This window comes from Adiantum capillus-veneris, chromosome 5, assembly GCF_014529385.1.
Source record: "Adiantum capillus-veneris isolate H3 chromosome 5, ASM1452938v2, whole genome shotgun sequence".
In the NCBI taxonomy this organism is placed as follows: Eukaryota; Viridiplantae; Streptophyta; class Polypodiopsida; order Polypodiales; family Pteridaceae; genus Adiantum; species Adiantum capillus-veneris.
Window position 1 is genome coordinate 139,647,001 of NC_140935.1, and position 27,226 is coordinate 139,674,226.

Consider the following 27,226-nt stretch of genomic DNA (forward strand, 5'->3'; position numbering starts at 1 on the left):
AAAGTCTATTTTTAAACGACCTCAATTTGAGTGCCATCACTTATGCCTAAATTCTCACACACACTCTCACTACCTCTTCTCTCATGCTCTGGCATTTGGCACCCCCCCCCCCCCCCCCCCCCCCCCCCCCCCCCCCCCCCCCCTCTCTCTCTCTCTCTCTCTCTCTCTCCCCCTCCCACCCACCCATCCATCCACACACACTTAGTCACCCTTAGTTCAAATTATTGCTAACATAGCTATACACATACCTTTCTTGCTATACATATGTGATCGAGTGTTCATGTATACCCAAATTGCACAGTGTAATTGGGTAGGGCCTTTTTTTGTGCAATTTATGTTGAAAATGTATTGTAGATATCGATGTGTGGGTAATTATAGATGATCATATTAAGCGACGCACTTATTTGATGTAAAAAGTGTTGTGATAAGTGTTGTTAAAAGTTCATCTTTAAAGCCTTAACAAATGACATAATGGCCCTATGCAATAATTCATAATTTTTAGTTTAGGTCTTTGCTTATGTAAATTTTAGTAGAGTTTGTGAATGTTTGGTGTAGTACATGAGATGTGTTCTTGGGAATACTTGGAACGCAATTGTGTTAGTCAAGGACAACCAAATATCTGTACTTATGAATACTCAGAATATAACTTCGTTTGCAAAGCCCTTCGTACACCCAATGAATAGAGTAGTCAAAAAATTATGTGTGGTCAAGCAAATCAATTTTTTGGAGGGATGTAAATGCCACACGAACTAATGTTCTCATATATTGACTCTAGAACTGTCTAATTGCAAGCACCTATGTTGGCATTTGAAGGCATGCAGCTCCATGCAAAGAGATGATTGGGCCAAGCACATGCAGTCATATGTAGTTATAGAGCACAAGTTGCTAACATATGCGAGGGGAACCATGGCTTGGGAAAATGGTTTTATGGAGCTAGCTTTGGATCCTTTTCACCCCTTTCTGAGAAGTTGAAAACCATATTTGAGAAGAAAACTTTGACATAAATTTGAACTTTTCAACTAAAAATCTTGAAATTTCAGCCGGCCACCACAGGTACTCCTTGCAAAATCTGACGCGGCCATTTTTGGTTTGAACAAGTATTGGATAAAGCTCAACATCCTTGACTATGGTTTGGTTTTGGAGGTCACTTATGTTTTGACTTGGTGATCACTTATACCCACTAACTTCAAATCAACTTCATTTAATTCGCCAATAGAGTCCACTTTAGAGTGTGTGACTTACCTTCATTGAATTTGCCGATAGAGTCCACTTTAAAGTGTGTGACTTCCCTGCTTTGCCTTCTTCATTTGATTTGCTTATTAAAATCCATTATAAATGTTGCATGTACTTACAAGTGCTTTATGAATAAACATAAGTTTATTATGAGAATGAGTTCCATCCAGTGTTAGAAAAAAACCGGGGTCCAATGTATTTTAACCGGCTGAAATCCTAAAATCCCGGTTAGATTTTGAGCTTGCCTTGAAGAAAACCGGGAAGTTTTCACAAATTTTAGTGTAATTATCGGTAAAAGCTTTAAATTTTGACCTAAAAACTGGGAGAATTTCAAGATTGCCCTTATTTTCTTCGTCTAGGAAAAATGTATTTTTCTAGCCCTGGTTCCATCTTTGTCATGTGTTTCTGGAGTACACAGGTGTACTCATTTGCATAGGGTATGAAATTGATCTACAATTAGGTTTTCAAAATGAGTGTAGCTTGGTGTATGTTTCTCAGGCCAATAGCTGATCAAATTTGGATGAGTTCTCCCTGAAGCGAACCTCCGAATTTCACCTGCGCCATCATCTTGGCAAGGATCATTTCTACATCAAGTAAAAAATTGGAAAGTCGTACGGGGGGCCGCTGAAGCTGTGATAGCTACGAAAAACAGTAATAGTGTAGTTAGATGCCAATGATAGAGTAGGTGCGACCCTATGACCCATCCTACACGACTTTGCTACTAGGTTAGCATGGTGGGGCCGAAAGTGAGGTGAAACTCCAATATTATTAGGATAAAACACCCAATAGTGGGCCACCTAAGGTGGGTGACAAATTGCCACCGACACAATGCACCATTTTTGGACTGGATGGGTGCGATGGAAAGAGTGCAACACCGCCTATCTCCACTAAAGATCTCGCCACAAATAGAGCTTCAACGGTGACACACGTCGTAGACCAAAAATCTATGTGTAACAAAAGTGGCCGTGAATGGAAGGCCACACCAAGGGGGTAAAATGGGACACTTTGGCCAACTGAGCTTGAACCCAAATTTGACGGCCAAGATTTAAACTTGCACTTAGCTAACCGTCTCACCGACAAGCTTATTGTGTCCCATAATTGGACCTTTACCAAATCAAAGTGGGGTCCATGTCCCTCGAGAGGGACTCAGTGTTTTGTTGGCCCTTTTACCCTAGGGTATCATACCTCTATAACTGGGAGCCATCACTCGTTTGGCCCCCTACCTTAGTCCTTATCAGTCACAAATCTCTCCACCTGTCATAACAAAAATTGAATCACGATTAGCCCGGAGCGGGGGTACTTAATAAATATTCATTCCAAAGATATTTGGAAAATTCAATGAGGAGACCGCTGTGATAGAGAGTGTGGGAGACGATGATGCAGCAGAAAAGTTCTCATCCTCCAATCGCGCCAGCCTGCAACAGCAATGGCGGCTTTGACAGCAACGTCAGCTTAACTAGCAGCATCAACAGTTGCTTTCCGCATTCTTCGAGCTCCGCGGCCTCAGGCATTAATCCTTGGGGAACCTGGGAGGATCTTCTGCTTGCGAGTGCCGTTTTGAGACATGGAATGGACAATTGGACCACTGTCTCCTGCGAGCTTCAAGCCCGTGCCTTCCTGGTCCCCCCTTCATCTTTCTCTGCGGAGGTACTCTCTCTCTCTCTCTCTCTCTCATATTCAACTGTCAGTTAAGCGTTAGCCCTTGTTTCTCTTAACATCAGGCTTGCAAAGTCAGATTTTGGATTCTCAATGGTCGCTTTTCGAGTTGCAATAGTGGCACCATCAGGTAGACTAGCGTTTCCTTTCTTGCACTGCTGCATGCAGTTCTTATCACGCAAGTGCTTAACAATAAATTTTATTTCAATTTAAGAGTACAAGTACGCCTCATCCTCTGTGTCAATTGAATTATGCACGATAATTTTGCGACGGCCAGTTTTTAGTCAGATAGATTTTCATAAGCGTTCCTATGGTGTACCAGCATGAATATTAACCTGCTGCATATGCTGGTAATTATGCTTATTCTTTTCACACAATATGCTTGTTTTTAATACAACTTTTAGTTTCTGCAGGAAAGTTTTGTTTTTCTGCTTTCTACTTAAGCGAGTGTTGTCTACACACTTCATGTCACTGTTAAGTTGATTGTATTTAAGTTTGGGGTGGTCAGCCTCATTAGAATTGGATTCTAGGTGTTTCATTAGTTTGACTCAGCAGATAGTGACACCTTAGGTCCTTGCACGGAATCTGCACATAGGTGGTTCCTCAAGTTTCAACATTGGTGCTCTTGCTGTTAAAGAATGCTGAGAGTTTTGAAGTTTGTATGGCTTTCAGGGATGGAAAAATTCCTTGGTTTGAGGAGGTTCGAAAACTTCGGGTTGCTCAGCTCAAGAGAGAGCTTGAGCATTATGATGGCTCCATAGGGTGTGCATTTTGGTCTCTTGAGCATACATTTTACTTTTTTATCGTGTTTTAGTTTTGCTTGGCTCATCATGAATGTGTTTGAATGTAATCAGATTGCTAGAGAAAAAGTTAAGCCAACTGAGAGCAGAATATGCGGGGTCTGCAGCTGTAGTGAGTAGGGATGCTCATGAAAAGAATAACCCAAGCTCCCTGGCTCCACAGGAAGCTGTAGTGAGTAGGGATGCTCATGAACAGAATAACCCAAGCCCCCTGTCTCCACAGGAAGCTGTAGTCACTAGGGATGCTCATGAACAAAATAACCCAAGCTCCCTGGCTCCACAGGAAGCTGTCACTTGTTTTCAAGTTCGCTCTGCAAGTGACCGAATGCCAGCAGAGCAAAGTCTGGGATCCTTTTCAAGGAACTTGCTCGATTCTGAATTAGGAAATAGCTCCTGTGCCACTGGCTCAGTTGTCATCACAGGAGGGGGGGAGGTGCAAGAGACAATTTTCGTTTCTGGCCTGAAGGAGTCATTGACCATTAACAATTATGATCAAAATTCATCATCAGCTGGCCTTGTCTTTGATTCAGGGGGCATTCTTTATCAATCACGGACGAATGCTGATCATGACATGCACTCAGGCAGCATTCTTGATCAGACTCCATTGGTTTGTCTTCATTTAAACAAGGTTAAGGAGTGTTCCCCCATTGAGGTGGATCATAAATCACATAACTTTCAAGATTGTCCGTGCAGCATTGTAGAGGACGAAAGGTACTCTGTAAAGATTGAAGAGGCAGAACATGTGAGCAGTGATGTAGAGGGTGCTATGTCATTAGACATAGAAAATCAAAGTTTTGAATCAGAAGCAATGGTCATTGGTCCTCAAGATGATCATGCATCTATCCTCGTTAAAGAGAGAGAGGTTTGTGAGAGTGGCATTAAAGAGGTGGAGGATGGAGGGCTTTCAGTGGAGGATACTCAATGTTTATATTGTCCTCCAGGTTTAGACAGATTGGTTCATAATGAAGTTACTTGTACAGGTGAAGGACTGGGGGGTGGAGTGAAGTTTTCACGTGGTCCTCAAGGGTTAGATCATTTAGTTGATGACACTGGTGGTGCAAACTGTGAGAGCGTACATTCGCTACCAAGTCCAGCAACAAAACATGCTCACAACGCTGTGAAAGAAGACTATTCAGTCGGGGATTCTGTTATAAGTACCAGTGCTATGGATTTGCTTAGGATTGCTTATGCAGATGGAACTCCTGTATCTACTCCTGAAGAAACAGAGATTCAGCCTGTAGAGCCAGAAAAAATAGAGGAATCAGAATGTTCTGCAAAGTCAGATTGTTTATGTCCCCCAGTGATTCAGGAATTTGCTGCTTGCGAGCCTGATTTGCTTTCTTGTAATGTGGTTGAATCCCCTGGTCAAGGTGTATTAGGAGAGCTTCAAAGGACAAAACAGAACCAAACCTTGGGAACCAAGATGATCCTCGATAAGGTTCAGAAAGGTTTGGAGAAAGAGATCCCACAACAGGTAGAACCCTTCTTTTCAGAACGGGACCTTCTGAGAGGTGGTGGAGTTGAGCCAATAGTTGTGGTGAAAAAGGAATCTTTTAGTTCAACCATGCACTGTGAAAATGGAGCAGTGGAGCTTGCTCAAGCTGTAAGTCATGGTTGTGACCTGAACCTTGGGAGCATACCTACTAGCGATCAAATTTTGAACTTGTCCGGTTATTCTCATTGTGAAAATTCTGTAATGGAACCAGTATTTGAGTCGCTCAACGAACAGGAGGAGCCTAAACCTGACGATGCCATATCACTCTGTGCTGGTAAGGGGACCTTGAAGGTCAATTTTCCAACTGTTGAGAGAATATTTACAGAAGTGAAACCTGATTCCAAGGCTTCAAATAAACAGTCAAAGCTTGAAGAACGCCCAAAACATCAAGCAAGTCGCAAATCTTCAAGAGATGTGGTTTCGTCGAGTCTTTTGTTTAAAGGCAAGCACAAAGCTGACATAGATGCCCTGGAAGAGGATGGACTTCTTGTTGATTTAATGAAACTGAAGGAGACAGACCTTACAACCTTAAGGAAGAGGAAGCATTTGAGTTGGAGTGGCAACAATGTGGAGAAACGTGAAGACTGTGGTCTTCTAAAAGATGGTCTTGGTGAGTTTGTAGTGAACAAACATCCCAAGCTGTCCAGGTGTCAAGAGGAAGATGGGAACAAAACTATACTACCTGCAACGCAAAACAAGAACCCTAGTAAAATAAAAAATTCAATGTCTAATTCAGGAGACAATTCCGGGCAGGCGGCAATTTCTAGCACTGTTTCCATGTTAGATTCTTGTATGGACTTTAGGAGCAAAGAGTCAGCTGTAGAAGTGTTTTCAACTCGCAGATCACGCCTTAGGCACAGGAAGCTTGAGCTACAGAGGGAAGAACCTGACAAAACTGAGAGGGGAAATCTTGGCTCTGTTGAAAATTTTGAGACTGCCCTTTTGAAGGCAGCTGATGAGGCTTCAAGGGAGATTGGAGTCTCCCCAATGGTTGATACTGTGGAGACGAGTGCAGACAATAATGGATTGCTTCCTGATGTTCTCATCCTGCTGGAGTGCTTACGCACTATCAGTGGTCACAAATTTGCTGCTCTCTTCAAAGTAAGGCCAGAGATACAGGTCAGCACACTCAACAGAACACAAGAAATAAATCCCCCCACCCCCCCCTAGAAACCTTTTTCCCTCCGTCTTTTTTTCCCCCGCTTAATTTCACTTATTTTGCTCTGAATTTGGGAGCTTACACGCTGGACGTATATGTATGCAGAGAGATGCTAGGTATAGATGTCTTGTCAAAAGGCACATGGATCTGAATACCATACGAACTAAGTTGGAGGAAGGAATATATTCTGAGAGTCTGGAGTTTTTTCGGGATATGATGCTGATCTTTAGCAATGCGCTCGTCTTCTACTCTAAGGATTCACAAGAATATGGTGCTGCTCGTGTTCTTCGTGAAAGCCTCATGAGGGAAATGGATATATTTTTCAGGGATGAACCTCCTCATAGAGTCATAGCTGCTGCACAAGCAAGCAAGTACAGCAGTGAGTCAAATGTCCTAAAAAACTTGAACATTGGCTGTAGTGTACCAACTTGTGATGTTAAAAAGCAGGAATTTGTGAAGTCTTCTTGTGATCCCACCGTCTGTGAGATAGGTTTGCATAGTGACCATGGTACAGGTGAAGCAATTTTGGGTACAGCAATTGCTGCACAGGATTTTGGTTTGGGAAATAGTACCTCTGTCAAGGAATTGGACTGTAAGAAGAAAGAACGAGGTGATCTGTTATCCAGCAAAGCTTCAAATAAATCTAAAATGGGAAGGACAAGGGCTCATGGAGTTGAAGGTGACAGATTGAACCTAGACCTAGAGAGGAGTGACAGAGAGAAACCCTCCAGGAGTTTAGAGGATGCAATTCCAAACTCATCTACATCAGTCGTCTCGAGTCAAGTTCTTCGAAAATTCAACCAGGCTTCCTCGCGCAATTCTAGGGAGTTTACCCCCAGAAAGGATCCATATGACAGGAGCAGAAATTCAAAATATAGCTTTGAAAGGCCAGGCCCGTCGTTGCAAGGAAGGCAAGAGCCCAAAGAAAGTTCAGGTGGTGGTGGGAGGTCTTCTCGCAGTGCTCAACAATCAAAGAAAACTCACTCTCGAGGGAGCCAATCTTATTGTCAGCCACAGAAACGGGCAAAGACATGAGACTATTTCCAATGTCTGTCAATGGAGGCCTTCAGGGGTGCTAAGTCGCTTTCGCCAAATTTGTATCATCAGGACCTGCACTAACTATTTTCTAGCACTCTAGGCACTAGTTAAATATCTATCAGGTAGCTGATTGTAGATATGGAGTTTTTATCTAAATGGTGTTTTTGAGGCGGATCATCCCTATAATGTAACAAGCTTCTGTAATCTTAGCATTCTTTGACAGTTCGGTATTGGGCCTTGTTCTTGTTGCACATGGCCTTTTTAGGGTATATATGCCACCTGGAGCATATCTTTTGTTATGTTAACAGTCATTGTAGAAGCCTCGTTGGCTTTGTCTTGTACGATTCATTTGGCTATTGTTTGCAATTTTGCAACATTAAAGCTCAGGTTTTTAGATTTATTGTAGAGACATCACTCATATCTTTTTGAAAATCAGTGCATACATAGGGTTTACTGTTTATTTACGGTCTTTGCGTTTTTTGGGTTGGAGAGGAAAAGTAAACCTTGTTATGTACACGAGCACTTCAATTTATACACAATTCCTGGATGTAGTCTCTGGTATCAATCACTGCAAGAACCAGATATTTAGGAAGCTTTCAACTGATTGCTGACACCTTTGCGTGATTGTTTGATTTAGGAACAGTCTTTTTGCAAGACAAGGTCGACAGAAAGCTGCACATGAAATCGTGGATTCTTTGGTATAGTTTCCAAGTGGATAAATACTGTTGAATTGTTGTAAAAATTGAAGTTCTTTCTTCTGACCTTACCCCAGATAAGGTAAAGAACTTTACTGTAGGTCCACCATCTTTGAAATACTTTGGTTGAGAAAGAGTAGGCACCGGTGGTGGTGGATAATACACTTAACCTTAAGGATACCGAAAGTGGAATACTGGAGGTGGCAGTGGAGGTGGGGGCAAAGGTGGTGCAATCGGAGGTCTTGCTGCGATTTATTGAAAAACACTGCCAAGTGGAATAGTAGCAACATCTCCCTGTGGATGAGTTGAAGCTCTCAAACTGTCTGGTGCCAGAGGAGGTAACACTTGAGCCATTATGAAATTCATAATTGTTGCACATTTTGTAGATAAGGAAAATTTTGCGGAGGATGCCTTTAAAGCATATGCACCTTGCAACTCGTTCACAAGAATTCATCAATAAATTTTCTTCTGAGTGCATAACTTCAGGTTGTAAATTGATGTAAGACTGAATTGCTTGTTGGAAAGCAAATGGTTGCACTCTGATACCACTAAGACTGGAAGGGCATCAAGTGCCGATGGAGAACAACAACCAGAACACACTAACATTTATAAGCACTTGAACTGAAAAACAACTTCACACTTGAGACGAGACACGAAGTGGCAAAGTTCCACTCGTAGATGCACTGGCCCCTCAACTAGGCACCCCTTGCGGTATTTCTTTATTTATTATTGATCTTTCTCGGATACGAGTGCTGGGAGGAGCACTCGTCCAAAATTGAGTGAAAAGAAGTTGCCGTGGCACACTTTGATAGGCAAATGGCCTTTTCTTTTGCAAGTGTTCAAGAGCCCCAAAAACATTGATATCAAAACTAGGCACTCCATGTCTTTAAACGACAGCTGTAACTGCTAGTATGGTCTGCTTTCTCTGCCGCATTTTATGCCGCATTTTGCATTTACACTGCATTTGCGAGCTGCTGCCATGACAAATGGGTCCTTTGTTTCAGTGTGGTTCGGCTCTGCTCTTCCTTCTCTCTTCTGGTCCGGTGCCAACATGTGACGCCACCAAGTTGTGATTTTGAACTTGAACCCTGTCAAGATGTGCATCTAACGGGCAAACTTGCCATGTAGAGTTTGATTTGCCACCAAGCAGATTAAGGTTGAATGATCCACATGAAAAACGAACTTGCTACCCCAGGAGATAGTGCTGAAACACATTGACTAAGTAAACCATTCCCAGGGCCTCTCATTCTGCAACTGAATAGTTCCTTTCGGCAAGGCTGAGCCTTCGGCTTGCGTAATAAACTGGCCGGTAACCATTCTTGATCTTGGCCTGATAAGAACAACACAACAGCTATGTTTGTTACGTCCACAAAAATGTGGAACGAAAAGTTCCAGTGACATGGTTGAACAACGGTTTTTTTAAAAGGGTGAGCTGGTTATTGGGGGCTGTTGCTAGTGTGCCAGTGCACTTGGTCAAGAAATTAGAGCAAATTCTTCATTGTTTTTGGAGTTCTAGCTAGCAAACAACTTCAACTTTGTCGAGATCCACGACAGTTAATTGTGTTGAGAAGATATGTCTGAGCAACATTGTCCTTTTTATACAGAAAACATACTTTAATGTGTTTAGACTCAATCATCAAGAATCTCTACATTTCATGAAACATCGTTGAAGGTGATTGATACGCTCGGCTCGGCTCGGCAATATTTTTATCTAAATAAAATAAATAAAAATGATTTTTGTGCGCCCAGAACTAATTTATGACTTTATTGGTATCAAATATTAATAATTTAATAAAGATGGGTAAGTTTTCCAGTGCATATGCCATCCGTGAAATTTACCAGTAATCGGGTAATATGACAAGTAGAGCAATAGTCGGACACAATGCAGAACGCATCGGGACAAACACATGAATAAGATGGTGTCCCCAATTTTGTTGAGAAAGTCACTATTCAATATTTTTACTGTGGCTGTCCATGAAAGTGACTGATTGGACAACAATATAAATACGTCTCTGCGGGAGCAAACGGATTGAGTCTAGAGCGAGTGGAAGTAGCAAAATTATACGTGACCCAAATTGGCCGGAAACTCACCCTTTTATACTCGTTTTTAAGCCTAAAGTTAAAAAACGAGATTTGCTGGAAACTCACCCTTTTATACTCGTCTAAGGTTTTCAAAATAGGTGGCCAACCCGTATGAAAGGGGCCATATTTTATAACTTTAAAATATACTAACAAGGTGAAAACTGAAGCTTCGCTTCACGTTGGCTTGCCATTATAACGAGCAATAAATTGACAACATACATTTTATGACGCACTCGAAGGGAACATTAGTCAGAGTGAATAGTGATAAGCCAGGAGTGATGTTAATAACAAGTGGATGCAGTACATGTGCAAGTTAGAGTAGCTTGATTCATTAACTGCACATGCATGTTCTCATGCTCCTAGACTCATATGGTCCATGGTGTTGACCTCATAAATATATGGCACACATATCATGTGTTGGGAGTTAGGATAAGTACCCATGGCTAGCGTTAGTTTCCAACAATCCTTCCCTTGAACTTAGACATGGTTTGATTTCTCTCTCTAGGTTCACAAGGTGATCACTTAGTACTTAGGTTCACCTATTGCATAACTTTACACTTGATCGTTCATCTAATTTTGCTTGGATCTTGATAGTTAGTTATGTCGTTGTCATGGAGTCTTGGTTCATCGTTGTTCTCTTGACCTCGATCTTCATGGTCTCCTTCATGTTGATGTACCCTCTTTATCTTCATAGTTGGTAGATCTCCTTTTCTTCTTCATGGTCATAGCTCGACATGTCCCTTGTGATTAGTAGATTTCCTCCCCTTGAGCTTGACCTAGGAGGTAGCTTGTAGCAAAAGCACCCTGAACTTTGTGCACATGCCATGATAAGCATATCCGTCACAAACTGGTGACGTGGCTGCCCAGTACACACACACACACACACACACACATCCTCTCTTGGCATGGAATGCAGCCTGGCTGAAAATGCAGCACCGGAAATTATGCTGAAATGCTGACATGGCAAGGCAGTACGGCAGCCCCCGGAAAAAGCGGAACCACTGACACGTGGTAGGCTATACGGACATCCGCGTTTTGCGGCGGATTTTACGGCAGGCAGTTTTTGCTTTTTCCTACGCAATTTGTGTGAGAGAGAAATGAAATGAAGTGTTATATTAACGTCTTCAAAAGGCCAAAGTGACCAATAAGATCAGAAAGTTACAATGTGGTGGATCTGATACAAAGTCAGAGTAACAAGATGACAAAATGACAGAATGATAAAATAAAATACCATGGAATCCTAAACTGCTAGGTGTGAGCTAAGCAGCTAGCTGGGATAAATAGATCACAAGAGATCCAGCATCTGTCGCTGGCGGATCTCATCAATCTCCTCCATGGTCAATAGTCTGACCGGGCGTCGCGCATGTCGGGCCAAAGTGATCTGAATCCTCTAATGCAGCCTCCGTCGATGCTGTGTAGTCCTCCGTAGTCGTGGGCGTCTGGATCTCCCCAGCTCAGTCGCTCGGTCGATCAGTGTGCCTCTGGTGTGAGGCGACAAGCTTGGTTGTGGTAGTAACTCCTCCGGGTGTCTAGTGGCAGCTCTAAAGAAATCTGTGATCTGTCTCTGAGATTGGCTAGCCTCTCCTCTCATCAGGCTCTCTCTGTGTCTGCACAGCTCGAGCAAAAACAAACCCAGGCATCTCTGATCCTTGTACCGCATGACTGTGGAGAGTGGTCCAAAGCCCTCTCTGAACAAGCAATGGAAGCGGCCTCGTATCTCGTAGTAGACGGGGCAGTGGCATGTGGAGTGCAACTCTATCTCAAGCTCGATGTCACATAGGGGGCATGTCCTAGCCTCTGCTGGTACTCTGGTGGTACTCTACTGTATCTCCCAGTCTCGATCCGCAAGAAGATCAGAGAGAGATAGAGAGAGAGTTCTTTTGCTTTATTTTAAAAGCTTTTGATTTTCAGCTTTTGGGGCTCTGCTTTTGGCATCCCTTGTAAGTCTTTAAATTAGTAGTTTGGGCTCTTACTTCTCAGAGCATCTGGACGCAGGGTCTGAGAGTGAGTCCCGACTACTCGCTTGTACTTTGCAACAGATTAATACAAAAAGAAATACCGAAAGGGGCGCCAGTCTTTGGGGCCAATATCTCTAGGCACCGGAACTCCACTGGGCCAATGTCGAATCAATTGTGAACTGTGAATTGTTTTGAAGTGATCTATTGTGATGTCGCGGTAGATTCTTGACTTGGAGTGTCCAAGTTTGTTACAGTGGTATCAGAGCGCAGCCGATTTCTCTTCTACCGGGAAATCCAATCCTTTTACGTGGCACTTATGGATTTAGACAGAGATCAGTCGACTCCCTCTACATCCGGAGATGCGGGAGGAGAGCACGAAGAAGATTCATGCGAGGAGTACGGCCCGCCTTGGCCTACTCCAGCGGAACTTGAAGAGATGGAGCGTCGATGACTCATCGACGACACAAGAAAGATGATGTTTTTGCGAAGGACCCGAAATTTGCAAAATTTATGACTCAGACCTCCTTCGACCAGGTGTATGCATAGTGCCAGCAGACCACTGAATCACCCCCCAAATCAGTACTCAAGAAACCTTCTACCCAAAGGATGTTTACTGAGTAGGAATTAGAAGAGGTGGTTGATGCTCGGATTTCTCAGCTTTTTGACGTGCAGAACAAAGCAGAAACGCACGACAAAAGAGAGAAGAAAGGAACTGACTTCCTGGGTTATTTGGGTCGTCGGTCTACTTTTGCCTCGGCTAAAAAGCCGAAGAAGCGTGTGCGGTTTGAAGGATTACCTAGTTCTTCTTCCTCTTCTTCTGAGAGTTCTTCTAGCTCTTCCGATTCGAGCGAAGAAGACAAAAAAGGCAAAAAGCGAAGTAATAAGCAAAAGGGAAAGAAAAAGGCAAAGAAGTCTAAATCTCACTCAGTTTCAGATAGTTCTACAGAGGACTCGTCTTCAGATAGTTCGGACTCCGACGACCGCAGATCAGTGCCGCTGTGTCGAGAAAGGGCTCCGTGGCCGAGGAGCGAGGGGGGGGGGGGAGGGGACGAGCGCCCGTCCCCCCTCCCGCCGAGGCCTGAAAACGAACGCACGGACCTCAGATCAGGCAAGGCTACCCGCTGAGTTTAAGCATATCACTAAGCGGAGGAAAAGAAACTAACCAGGATTTCCCTAGTAGCGGCGAGCGAACCAGAAAGAGCCCAGCTTGAGAATCGCGGGGCCCCGCTGTGCGAATTGTAGTCTGGAGAGCGTCCTCTGCGAGACGGACCGGGCCCAAGTCCCCTGGAAAGGGGCGTCAGAGAGGGTGAGAGCCCTGTTGAGCTCGGACCCTGTCCCTCCACGGGGCGCTGTCGACGAGTCGGGCTGATTGGGAATGCAGCCCTAAGTGGGTGGTAGATTCTATCCAAGGCTAAATACGGGCAAGAGACCGATAGCGAACAAGTACCGCGAGGGAAAGATGAAAAGGACTTTGAAGAGAGAGTTAAAAAGTGCTTGAAATTGCTGGGAGGGAAGCGAATGGAGGCCGCGGGTGCGCCCCGGTCGGATGCGGAACGGCGAGAGCTGGTCCGCCGCTCGACGCGGAGCGTTGGTCAGCGTGGGCTAGTGCTGCGGGACAAGAGCGGGCTTTCGTCGGCCCGTCGATGCCGTCGCGCCAGCCGAGGAACGAAGCGCGCGCTACTTGTGGCGGGCTTTACGCACTTGTGCGCTCGAGACGTTGGCGCTCTGGGCTTTCCATCCGACCTGTCTTGAAACATGGACCGAGGAGTAACATGTACGCAAGCCAGTGGGTGGCAAACCCACGGAGGCGCAAGTAACCTGACAGGTCGGATCCCCCTCGGGGGTGCACCATCGACTGATCGTGATCTTCTGTGAAAGGTTTGAGTGGGAGCGTACCTGCTGGGACCCGAAAGATGGTGAACTATGCCTGAGCAGGGCAAAGCCAGAGGAAACTCTGGTGGAGGCTCGTAGCGATACTGACGTGCAAATCGTTCGTCAGACTTGGGTATAGGGGCGAAAGACTAATCGAACCATCTAGTAGCTGGTTCCCTCCGAAGTTTCCCTCTAGATAGCTGGAGCTCTTCGCAGTTTTATCAGGTAAAGCGAATGATTAGAGGCATCGGGGGTGAAACACCCTCGACCTATTCTCAAACTTTAAATAGGTAAGCGGCCGGGGTTGCTCTGTTGAACCCCGGTGCGGAATGCGAGCTCCAAGTGGGCCATTTTTGGTAAGCAGAACTGGCGATGCGGGATGAACACCCGATCGGATGGGACCACTAGCAGAGGTAGTTTTAGTGGCACCCGGCAGGGACGTAGCCATTACACCTGTCATTGGCAAACTTCGGTTGCATTGTCGGTTGCATGAGGATTTCTACGTAATGCCTTTGGAAGGTTGTGATGTCCTCTTGGGAATTCCCTGGTACCACAAGAACAACGCCGTGGTCGACTATAGGGCGAGAAAAGCGACTTTGACCACAGAGAAGGGCAGAACCATTGTACTTGATGTGAAACGTGAGGGTGAGTCTGCCCTATTGTATCGGCTTCGGCCATTTCAAAATTAATGAAATCCATTCTGTTTATTTAGTCGATCTTCTTGAGAGAGATGAGTGATGAGAATAGGACAAATATGTCTTAACTTGATAAAGAACGCCTCTCCACACTCATGCCGATTGCTTCTCAGAGGGCCTGCCAGGCGAGTTATCACCCGCTCGTCCTGAGGATCATATCATTTATCTGATACCTAGAAGCACACCACCAAACCGGCCACCTTACTGTGTGAGCCGAGCCCAGAACGAAGAAATTATGAACCAAGTGAAAGACCTCTTGGAAAAGGGTCTTGTCCAGTCTAGTACTTCGCCGTATCGCTCTCTAGTGTTGTTGGTTTTGAAGAAAGACGGATCTTGGAGAATGTGCATCGATTATAGAGCTCTCAACAAAATCACCATCAAGAACAGATTTCCGATTCCTAGGATCGATGATATACTTGACCGACTACAGGGATCCTCGTGCTTTAGCAGGATCGATTTGAAGAGCGGATATCGTCAAATCCGAATCGCGCCAGGAGACGTTTACAAGATAGCCTTTCGGACGACTTTTGGGTTATTTGAGTTTTGGTGATGCCTTTTGGCTTAACCAATGCTCCTGCGACATTTAACCAGATGATGGACACGATTTTTCGAGAGTATAGACTATTTGTTGGCACTTTCTTTGACGGTATCATTGTTCTCTCCAAGGGTGAGACAGAACACAGAGAACATCTGCTTCAGGTCTTTCAGGCATTACGAGATTACAAGTTGATGATTAATGTGAAGATAGTGAATTTTTCCTACCAGAGATACACTTTTTGGGATACATTGTGTCAGCAGCAGGAGTGCTGATGGAACTGGCCAAGATAGAGACTATTTGTGATTGGCCCGATTTGAAGAATGTTCATGAAGTTCGAAGCTTCTTGGGCTTGCGTTCGTACTACATGCGGTTCATTAGAAAGTTTGCAGAGGTTGCTTCCCCTTTGCATATCTTGACACAGAAAGGAGTACCTTTCTCGTGGGGACCCATAGAGGTGACTGCCTTTAAGACATTGAAAGAGAAATTGACTACAGGACCAGTTTTGACTTTGCCGGACTTGCAGAAGTCATTTGAAGTATATTGTGGTGCTTGTGGTCGTAGTCTGGGTGCGGTCTTAATGCAAGAAGGCCATGTCATTGCTTACGAGAGCCGATTGTTCTCAGGCTGGAATTGACAGCACAGATTTATGAGAAAGAGCTTTTGGGGGTTATCCATGCTCTTACTCAGTGGCGGCACTACCTACTCGGAGCGGATTTTACTGTCTTTACAGACCATCAGAGTTTACGCTACTTCTTGTCACAGAAGCAGCTATCGGAAAAGCAGATGCGGTGGGCGAAGTTCGAACATCTTGTCACAGTTTCACTTCCAGATTGTCCATGTTCAGGGACATAAGAATTTTGGTGGCAGATGCTTTGTCTCGGAAGCCGTTGATTCTGGCTATTTCTACGATACATTATAGGAGCTTCGAGGATATGGTCGATTAGTATGCCACAGATACAGATTTTGCAGATATTTTTATACGGATATGGGATGGAGAGTTAGTAGCGGGATATTCCATTCGGGATGGCTACTTGATGAGGAAAACCATGTTGTGCGTTACACAGCCGTTGAGGGAAAAGGTTATGACCGAATGCCACTGTCCACCTTTTACGGGTCACCGCGGCATTACCACCTTGAAAGGGGTAGAGAGACTTCTTTTGGCTGACACTCAAGAAGGATGTGGACGAGTTTGTGCTCTGGTGCTTTGTATGCCAGAAGGTCAAGTTTGACAGGCATAAAGCACAGGGATTGTTACAGCCTTTGCCCATACCCACCTGCCCCTGGGAAAGTATTGCAATGGATTTCATTTTTGATCCCTCGAGAACACAGAGTGGTCACGATGGTATCTGGACTGTTATTGCCAGATTTAGCAAGCAGGCTCGTTTCATTCCAGTGAAGAAAACAGTCGAGCCGGATCACTTAGCGAGACTGTTTGTGGCCCAGATCTTTAAATTACATGGCATGCCCGAGACGATTGTCTCCGACAGGGACCCTAGATTTACGAGGTTGTTTTGGAAGGCTATTTGGGAGAACATTGGCACGCGGTTGCAGTTCTCGTCATCTTTCCGTCCGCAAACTGACGGGCAATCCGAGATTGCCAATTCAGTGGTTCTAGATTTATTGAAGTCTTATATCTCTGATAAGAAGACTCAATCAGAAAAGTATTTACCTTTGGTGGAATTTGCTTACAACAACACGGTTCACTCGTCGACGGGGAAGGCGCCATTTGAGTTATTGAAGGTGCTACGAAGGTTCCACCCTTCCTAAGCACGAAAGGTAAGAGTTTTGAAGCGGATGAGTACACGTGCTACTTGGACACGGCTTTTGCCAAGGTCCGCGAGGCTTTACAAATCTCAAGAAAGAAAGAAAAGGGCAGCAGATAGCCATCGTCGTGATTTGAAATTGAAGGAGAACGATTGGATGCTTTTACGTTTTGAGAAGACACGCCTGAGAAAGAAAAAGGGAAACGAGAGGCTTCTCCCAAAGCTTAGTATGCGATACTACGGACCTTTCCAGATCTCCAAAAAGATAAATGATGTCTCCTACCGATTGAAGCTGCCTGAAACTTGGAGGATTCACAGTGCTTTTCATGTGAGTCTCCTGCGGCCTTTTAGAGGCGATGTGCCCGAAGATGGGGAGCCTGATCAGCAACCCGAAGTGGAAGAAAACAAGGAGATCCTTGTTCCAAAACAGATATTGGCACATAAAGACAAAAAGATTAAGGGTAAAGTGATAAGGCGGTTTTCGGTTAAATTCAAGAACTATCCTGCATTGGATGCGAAGTGGATGGAGGAGGAGGACCTAGCAGATACTCCTCAGATTGTAAAACTTTACCTTGAAGCTTTTGGTTTAACATAGTCTATTCCAATTGGAACCCCGAATTCAGCTTGGCCGAAAATCTGGTGCAGTGGGTATGCACAAGAGAGGAGTTACTCTGCTCCTTTGTCAACAGATGCCACGAATTTTGATACTAGAGTTTACTGATGTCTCATTGAGCTTCAGGGATAGTGAGAGCTGACAGTATTTTGTTGTAATGACTTTATGAAATAGAATTCCCGATATTGATTTGTTCTTGACTTGTTTAAGTGCAGGAACTGATAGACGAAATGACTGCAGCATGTTGATTTGAACGATCTCGATAGACATGGTTGCAATAGGGATTAGTCAATCGGGCATCTATGAGGTCATGAGTGGATCTAGATGCGATTGGTAATTGCATTGCCGATAAATCATGGTCTGAGATCCGAATGAATGTTGATTGTGATTTGTCATGTGATGTCTAGTGATGTGACTGTCGATTGGTACTTGTGCTAGATGTGTGTTCCTAGTGCATCGGTACTAACAGTCAGTGTTTGCTAAGACAGTTTATGGCCTCTGTCTGTTTTGCAGGCGTAATTGAGGGCGATACAATGCTTTCAAGAGGGGGGTATGTCACAAACTAGTGACGTGGCTGCCCAGTACACACACACACACATTCTCTCTTGGCATGGAATGCAGCCTGGTTGAAAATGCAGCATTGGAAATTACGCTGAAATGCTGACGTGGCAAGACAGTACGGCAGCCCCTGGAAAAAGTGGAACCACTGACATGTGGCAGGCTGTACGTACGCTAGCGTTTTGCGGCGGATTTTATGGCAGGCAGTTTCTACTTTTTCCTACGCAATTTGAGAGAGAAGAGAGGGAACTCTTGCTTTTTGCTACGCAAGAAGATCTGAGAGAGAGAGAAAGAGTTCTTTTGCTTTATTTTAAAAGCTTTTGATTTTCAGTTGTTGGGGCTCTGCTTTTGGCATCTCTTGTAAGTCTTTGAATTTGTAGTTTGGGGGCTCACTTCTCAGAGCATTTGGACGCAGAGTCTGAGAGTGAGTCCCGGCTACTCGCTTGTACTTTGCAACAGATTAATACAAAAATAAATACCGGAAGGGGCGCCTGTCTTTGGGGCCAATATCTCTAGGCACGGAACTCCGCCGGGATAGTGTCGAATCAATTGTGAACTGTGAATTGTTTTGAAGTGATCTATTGTGGTGTCGTTGTAGATTCTCGACTTGGGAGTGTCCAAGTCTGTTACAATATCATACAAAGTGGGCAAAGCGACCATCATGGATGTGATTGTGATCATGAGAAAGGTCTTACCGTCCATAGATACAATAGTCTAGTTCTCATGAGTTTTACAAGAGGAAAGTACATGCCGAATGTGAAATAACTCTTCCCCAATGCAAAGGACTAAACCAAGAAAGCATTGTAAACATTTGTTTATAAAGGATGCAAGGTCACATCAATGCACACGAAGCAAAAATGAACACATCCTTCACTTGCAAAGGTATACGCATTTACAATAGTGAGTAGCTCGACAAATCCAAGAGGCCTTATAGATTTATTCGACGAGTCTTGAACTCAAGACCTATTACTCAACGAGGACTAGAGATAAACCAATTGTCACGTGCACATCTAACCCTATGTGTACGTGGACAAGCTACTTCATGACATGGGTTCAGTTTAGTTAGCTTAGGAAGTGTTCTGGCACTTTTGTGAGTCTGTTCGCAGACCGTGCATGTCCAGGCACTTAGAGTAGATGCATATCCTCTTGTTGCACACAACATAATCATCAGATTTCCATCAGAACCCATTAGGAGCATTTTTACAGTGATCGACCTATTTTCTCTATTTTAACCATTTTTCACTTATTATTTTTAAGTGACTTTTGTTGGGAAACTGGGTAGGGCAATTTAGCAAGCCAATATATAAGAAACCCTAGTGCTAGCACTTTCTGGCAAAAGAGGCAGCAGGGACCTGACATCCAACAGTGCACCTTCTCAGCAAGACCCCCCCCCCGGGCAGATGACTTAGTGTTTTCAGCCAAGAACAGCCAGCGTTTTCTTCAAGTGCAGATTCAGCCCAACATTTTGCATTTGCAGCAGCCTGGCGACAGCAGGTCATAACAGATCACTAGCGTTTTTGCAGCAAGTTAGAAATCAGCCCTAGCGTTTTTACATTTGCAAAGCATCCTAGCGTTTTGCAGATTTCCGGCGACAGACTCAGCCATAGCCTCAACGTTTTCAGTTTTCCGCATCAAGACACCGCATTAGACCCCATTAAACCTCACAAATCTCACCTTCCCGCTGCAGATCCTCGCCGCATGGTCAGATCCACCGAAGTTTGCAGATTCAGCCCGGAAAACACAGATTTTAGCATATGCGTTTTCAGCGTGTCGCCGTTGCATCGTCGTCATCGTCGTTGTCACCGACATAGAGTCAGAATTCAGCAGATAAAAGATTTGCAGATTTCAGCCATTACCGTTTTCAGATTTCAGCCTGTCTCGTCGTCGTCCTCATCGTCGGAAAGTCCATTGCATTGTAGAGATTTGTGCAATCAATAGTAGAGCGCTCTCGCCATAGAGAGTGGGCCTTTGGAGGAGGGTTTGACAACATTCTAGTGTCGTATTCTCCTCTTCTCTATCTCTCAGTCTCAACACCTTCATTCACGGTGTTTTCCCACTTTGTTTGTGATCATTTGCACTCTCTCACTAAAGGAATGGAAGGCTCTCCCTTTCGTAAGTAAAAGGAACCCTTGAGCACAGTTGGGAGCACTCATCTTGAGCAAAGTTCAACATTCACATCCGCTACACCTTACATTGATATCAGAGCTTTGGCAGTGTTCTGTATTACTCAAGGAAAGAATCACAATAAATTTTTTTGCTTGTTGCGGTCGCACATAACCCAAGTCCACTTGGGCGTGTCGATTCCTATTCATGTTTTTGAAGAGTGACAGGAAACCCAAGAAAGAAGAGCAGACCGTGCACTTAGTGGCCGGCCAATCGACGTGAGGTGGGAAAAAGCAACCTTCGTGTGAGCGCAAGGCCCAAAGGGGTGCGTCCGCGGGAAAGAGAAGAGCTTGTGTAAGAGAAGATCCTTCTTTAACACAGATTGCAAGCTAAAGAAGCACCTCAAGCACTTTAAGACTCCAAAACCTCAAGAACCTCAAGACTCAAGAACCCAAGAACCCAAGATCCACAAGAACCCAAGCTCCTCGTAAGAACCCAAGACTTCAGTATATGGTCATCACCTGAAGCGGCATGGATTCTTCGCATGGAGGTGATGAGCATGGAAGGGGCGAAGAAGAATTTTCCCCACCAGGAGGTTTTTCCGACCCTCCCCCTTCCCCATCTACGCCAAGGATTGCACCAGATCCTATGGAGACTTTGGTCATGACGTTGATAGACATGATGAGACAACACTTAGAAAGACAGGCTGAATTGGATGGTGAACACGAAGAAAGAATGGCAGCCAAAGAGCGTGAGCGCGAGCAAGCGCGCTTGGCAGCCGAAGAAAGAATAGCCGAATTCAATCGCAAGTGCGAAGAAAGACGGTTAGAGCGTGAAGCATAGAGAGGCAAACACATGCAAGACTTGGTCCCACTATTTTGTAATGTGAAGGTGCAGATTGCAAAGAATCAAGAGAAGGAGACTCTCTCATCCTTTTCTTCTCCAAAGCACGATACACATGATTTGCATGATAATGATAAGCATGATGATTGGCATGATCAAGATGTGATTATTCACGAGCATAATGATTTACACGATTAAGATGTGAGTATTCACGAGCATGATGATTTGCATGACAAAGATGTGATTGTTCACAAGGATGATGGTTTAGTTGATACTTCGTCTAGTGAAGCTAATCTCATTGCAGATTCGATAGATCATGAAGAACCGATTGTGGCTCTCGAGTCGAGTTCTAAAGAACCCCCACAGGAAGTATTATGTGTGCGCATGATTAGTCAGCACGCATTGTTCGAGTGTTTCATTCGTGATGCTTTCCTATATTTTAATCACTGTCTTTATGTGATCTTTTTTCACAAGCATGCCATATTGCACGATGGACACAATTCACTCATGAATGAGCACGGATGTATGCGGATTACTCATAAAAAGATGAAATATTTGTATTTGTTGGGATTCAGGCCAACTGGCTGGACATCCCACTTACTACTAACCCATCTACTAACTTAACCATTATATACTTATTCTTAATACAACAGAATAAGGAGCTGCAACATGATAACGTTGCTGTGCACTCCACCCAAAGCAGGTCTCTCTCTCTCTGCTCTCGCACTTGCACTCGCACTCGCACAATCTTCCCCCTTCACCTTCAAGTGGTATCAGAGCGAGGTTTGTGCTTGCCATTTTCGCGTACGCGTGCGCGCGCACTTTCAAAATGCAAATAGGTTTCCGATTTCGGCATCGGCAAATTCAGCGTTCCGAGAGGAGTTGTATTTTTCAACTCCACTTTTGCCACAGCTACAGGTACAGGTACAGGACACAGGTGCATGTCGTTCAGAGACTATTTTGGGATTGTATATAGCCGTTTTATGGCTATTATGTGCTATTGAGGCGGTGTTTATGGGCTGTTAGGAGCACTTTTCGGCATCGGTTTTTTCAGGCATCCATCTCCTCACAGGTTCTTGCATACATACAAGACATACATACAGGATATACAGGACATCCAGGTTTCTTACAGGTTGCAGTGTTTTGTATCAGCAAAGATTTCAGTGGGAGTACTTGATGCGCATATGCATTGTTTTGGCACTTTTGATAGTGCTTTTGAGAGCGGTTTTACTCCCCGTAGGGATTTGTTTACTGCTTGCACATTTTGTTTGGCGCCTGTTTGAGCGCGTATACTGCACTTTGTAGTATTGTTGACAGTGGATGTACGTTGAGTTGCGGAAACTGCCATATGTACCTTTTGTGGAGCCGATTTGGCTTGTTTCTGGTAGTCCCGACCGTTTCTGAGACTCGGTTCGGAGGCCCTTTCTGAGACTGGGCTCGTTTCTTGTCTGCATAACCTTTGTGAGGGTCGATAGCGTGAGGTTTTCTTGAGCTGGGGGATACTCGAATGTTGAGATCCTTTCGGTGATACAGGTCGCTGGAGTATCCCTTTTTCGTGGCCTCGCCATAGGACATGTATAGAGAGGTCTAGGTGCATTTGACGCCGTATTGGCAGTTTTGGGTCAGTTTTTTGACTTTTTATGCACAATTAGTGGTTGATGCGCCTGTCTTATGTACTAAGAGCATTACTTTTGATGCGTTACTTATCTCTTGTGACAGTTTTGGATTGAGATTCTGTCAGTTTTTTTGGGGAAACTGTGCCGAAGTTTTCCTAGAATTACCAGTGTTTATTGCCGTTTTATCTTTAGCTTGTAGCCATGTCATCTAGCGGTGAAAAGGATATTTATAATATCCGAAAATTTGATGGGACAAATTTTGCTATCTGAAAAGAGCAGATTCAAGATGTTCTTATACAAAAGGCCAGCTGGATCCTGTCAGGGAGCGCCCAGAGGGCGAGTATACAGATGTTGAGTGGGAGAGACTTGATGCTAAGGCCAAATCTACCCTCCGTTTGTATTTGGCTGAATCTGTGTACTTTACTATAGTTGGAGAAAGGATTGCTAGAGATGTATGGGATAAGTTGTGTTCCGGTTATGAGAACAAAACTGCCACTAATAAGGTTTTCTTGATGATTAAGCTGTTTGACCTTTGTATGAAGGAAGAGGCCACTATTTCTACTTACGTTAATGAGTTCAATATCATTTTCACTCAGTTGACCACTCAGGGTTTGGTCTTCGATGAGGAAATCAAATGTATATTCTTGCTATGCAGTTTACTCTCGTCTTGGGATATGTTCTGTACTGCGATTAGCAACTCAGCACCTGGTACTGGTCTAGTATACAATGACGTCCTTGGGAGTCTGTTTACCGAGGAGATTTTCAGAAAATCTCTCGAAGGCAAGAAGGATGGTGATGCGTATGTTGCTAGTGATAGATAGAGGGGTCGCACTCAAAGTCGTGCCAAAAGCAAGAAACGTGGGGGTTGACGTAGTAAGTCTCGGGGTTCTATGCGTAATGTCGAGTGCTATCACTGCCATAAAAAAGGGCATGTGAAGAAGGATCGCAGAAAATGGGAGCAAAGCAAGAAGGATAAACAATCCGGTGACACTTCTAAGTCTGATGATTCAAACAAGGGCAAAGCAAAGTTAGAGGCCATCAATGTGCTAGAGTCTTCAAATGCTCCTATTGTAGAGATTTTCCCAGCGGTTGTTATGCCACTTACCTCTAACGTATTGGTCTTCACAGCAGATCTACCTGTCAAGGCTCTTGTTACAGACGATGCGCAGTACAAGGTGGAAAGGTACGGAGTGTACGGTACGTAATCAGTACGTAAGGTACGTACTTCTGTACGGATCGGCCTTTAAGGTACGGGACCAGTACGTAACATTTGTAACAACAAAAAAAATACTGGCTTCAGTCTTTTTCAGCCTATACATACTAGTAACTACATAGAGTCTAGACATAGATACTGCTTCAATGTCCATTAGATACTGCTTCAATGTCCATTAGATACTGCTTCAAATATTATCCGTACTTAACTCTTAGAATACATCACTTAGTTTAATTTCAATAGCACTAAACATAAGTCACGATTACGAAAAGTTAAAACTTGAAACTTCAACATACCAGATTCCAGAATCAAAATACTTAAAACATCAAGAGTCAAGACTGAGGACTGATCAGTGATTATCTAATATCAATCGTCATACAAAGATGGATACATTATAGAGAGCGACCAATCTAGACTCTACCATCAAAAAGATAGAGAAATGGGAACACACTACATAATAAAATAGACTATAGTCCATTGCCCAATGGCAAAATGCATCTATTGTCAAAAGTCATGAGTCAAAATCCATCAAAGCCACCCTAAATCAATGCTCAAAAGTCATCATCAGATGCAGATGATGATGATGCTGAATCGGGCATGTCTCCATCTGTCAAGACATTGCCCTCATCATCATACTCTGCCTCTGCAACGGTAACCACTAGAGGATCAGGCTATAGTGCAAAGCCAAGGGTAAATCCATCATCCATGCAAGTAGGCTACTAGGAGTCTAGGACCATGGTACTAGGTGAAGATCCCTTACCTGAGAGAGAATCCGAAGAGCGAGACGAGCAAGGTTAGGCAGTCTTGTCCTGCCATGAGTTTGCCACCTTGTGAGAGGAACCTTTGTAATCTCCTTTCTCAATGCAACCGCCCTTGAGAAGGATGGCCCAAGGTTATTCATGAAGCTACAGAACTCGGCATCAATAAGAAGCTGGTCCTCCTCATCAAACATAATGCCCACATAATTTGAATGTAGCTTGGACAAGGCAGTGTCCGTGTACAATTCAGGCTTCATGTAGAGAGGATGGAGCAATGCTGCCATCCCATGAATAGGACGACACATAAACGTCCACTGTGTCTCTACAATGCCTAAAATGTCAGCTCGGCTGCAATGATGATTGTGCAAGCAACAAGAGAATTCAGTATTAAGTGATGCGATTCGCAGATAAAGAGGATTAAAATTTAAATAATGCAAGAGTATACTTGAAAAAGCAAAAAACAAGTCTCAAAAAGATAAGTACGCTCACCACTCCTCAGATAACTTCGTGCATTTGGTGATGTGGTCCTCCATATGCCGAAAAAGATGAAAGACCAGCCCCAAGGTAGAGCTCCATATCCGAGGCTGGAGAGCCACTGTGAGACTCTGCACCTCTGCCCAAAAAGACTCATCAAGTACCTTTCTCTGTAAATACTTTGTACGCTCGTCCTGGGAATTGTGCATATTTCTCCACTTTGGATCAACCACTGTTTGAAGCAGTGGATCCCTAAGCTTGAAGAGCCGCTGCAAGACTAGATACATATAGGCAAATCTGGTCTTCGAAGGTCTCACCATGTCCAATGTGCTATGACTCCTGAAGATGGCAAGCGCCTGGTGCTTCTTTTGAAAGAATGTGGTGATCTTTGTTGCATCTGCAACAATGGGCTGCATCCAAGGCAACTTGCCAATGTCCTCCATCAACAAATCAAGACAGTGTGATGCACATGGAGTCCACACAATACGCTTGAACTCTCTCTCGACCATCTCTCCCATAGCCTTGCAATTGCTAGCATTATCCGTCACAACCTGTACAACATTACCTTTTCCAACATCAAGAATTGCTTGGCGTATATGCTTGAATATGAAATCCCCTGTTATCTTTTCTCTAGCCTTTCCAGCATCCACTGCACGCAAGAAGTAAGTACCCAAGCAAGAGGACACAAAGGATGTTGATTATGTGACGCCTACGGATGTCACTCCAACCATCATATATAATCGTGCATCCAAACTGCTGCCACCCTGCTTTCACTGGGACCAATGCCTTGTCTATCAAGGCTTTTTGCTCAACTAGCATAGTGGTCTGCATCTTCGCATAATCCAAACCACTCCACCCTTCTGTCGGACCAACCTGTGAAATGGCTCGCACCATCCTCTGCCACTGATCTGTCCTCAATACATTGAATGAAATGTTGCATTCAATGAGAGTACGAGCTATTTCCATCTCTGCAACCCTCTGTCGCTCCTTTACCCAAGATTGGGCTGAGATGCGAGAAGGTATGGTGGTTTGTCTTGGACCTGTTGGGGGGCATCCCTCACCTGTAGCAGTAGGCAATACATCCTCTGTATCCTCAGATACTCGTGCTCTCTTCCTAGAGCTTGAGGGTTGTCCTAAACGAGAACCACCAGCATCCACTCCTTCGTCGGCACCTGTATCAGACAACTCCCCCACTAAAGCATCATGTAATACATCCTGTGTACTTTGACTCCCTCTCACAGAAGATCTTGAAGGAGCCCCTCTTGGATAATGCTTTGCAATCAATTCGTCTCTCAATTGCTGGGATATATTTGGGCAAGGACCACAATTGTTGGTGCATTCTCTGCCTGTCAGATGCCTGATGACGCGGGTGATCGTGCTTGTGCGTATCAATCCATAATACTTGCATTGCCATTGACGCGTGCCTGTCCCTTTCTGCAAAGGAGTGTTGACAATTTGGACAATGTTTGTGTGGAGTGAACAGTTAGCATTGCTATGGTGCGGCATGATGAAGCTTGTGCAATGTACATAAAACATAAACTCATGAGATTCAAAAAGTCGCGTCGCTTGAGGACGGAAAGACTCGTGTGCACTGAGAACTTGGTAGAACGGAGAGTCTTGCGAGAAGAACGCAGTCACGCGAGAGAACATGAGAGAGGGAAGAGGAATACCTTGGAGAGAGTGGGCACAAACTTTGGAATCTGCAGAAGCTGAGAGCTTTGAACCTTGATAACTTTAAAACGTACTGTGCAGGTCTCTGCAAAACGCACGCAAGGCTGAGAGCTTTTTAATAATGCTGATTATTTATGCTTGAGACCCCTAAGGTAAGTCCCTCCCTTATCTACAAACTCTCAACGCTGTCCGACCTATTTTCGCCGAGTTTGGGCCCGAAAAATCGATTTTTTAAAAAGGGGGAAAATCTGCCGTACAGTACCTATCCGTATGTACGGATGCAACCTTGGCGCAGTATGCACAGAATTGGATAGTAGATTCTGGTGCAAGTTTCCATGTGACACCACATAGAGAGTGGTTCTATACTTATTCTCACTCTTGTGGCAAAGTGAG

At 44.3% G+C, this 27,226-nt stretch overlaps 2 protein-coding genes across 2 annotated transcripts; one reads left to right on the forward strand and one right to left on the reverse strand.

The window, feature by feature from the left end:
- The first annotated feature begins 2,483 nt into the window (after nt 1–2,483).
- Nucleotides 2,484–7,725, forward strand: LOC147458173 (uncharacterized). The gene is made up of 5 exons (XM_086512900.1): nt 2,484–2,880; nt 2,955–3,019; nt 3,562–3,651; nt 3,744–6,303; nt 6,449–7,725. Exons 1-5 carry the CDS (start codon nt 2,608–2,610, stop codon nt 7,376–7,378), a joined length of 3,918 nt encoding a protein of 1,305 aa, XP_086369026.1. The 5' UTR covers nt 2,484–2,607; the 3' UTR covers nt 7,379–7,725.
- Nucleotides 7,726–24,481: 16,756 nt separating this feature from the next.
- Nucleotides 24,482–26,668, reverse strand: LOC147458174 (uncharacterized). The gene is made up of 4 exons (XM_086513406.1): nt 25,891–26,668; nt 25,178–25,811; nt 24,691–25,036; nt 24,482–24,601 (listed from the first exon to the last, which is right to left on the reverse strand). Exons 1-4 carry the CDS (start codon nt 26,666–26,668, stop codon nt 24,482–24,484), a joined length of 1,878 nt encoding a protein of 625 aa, XP_086369532.1.
- Nucleotides 26,669–27,226: the final 558 nt, after the last annotated feature.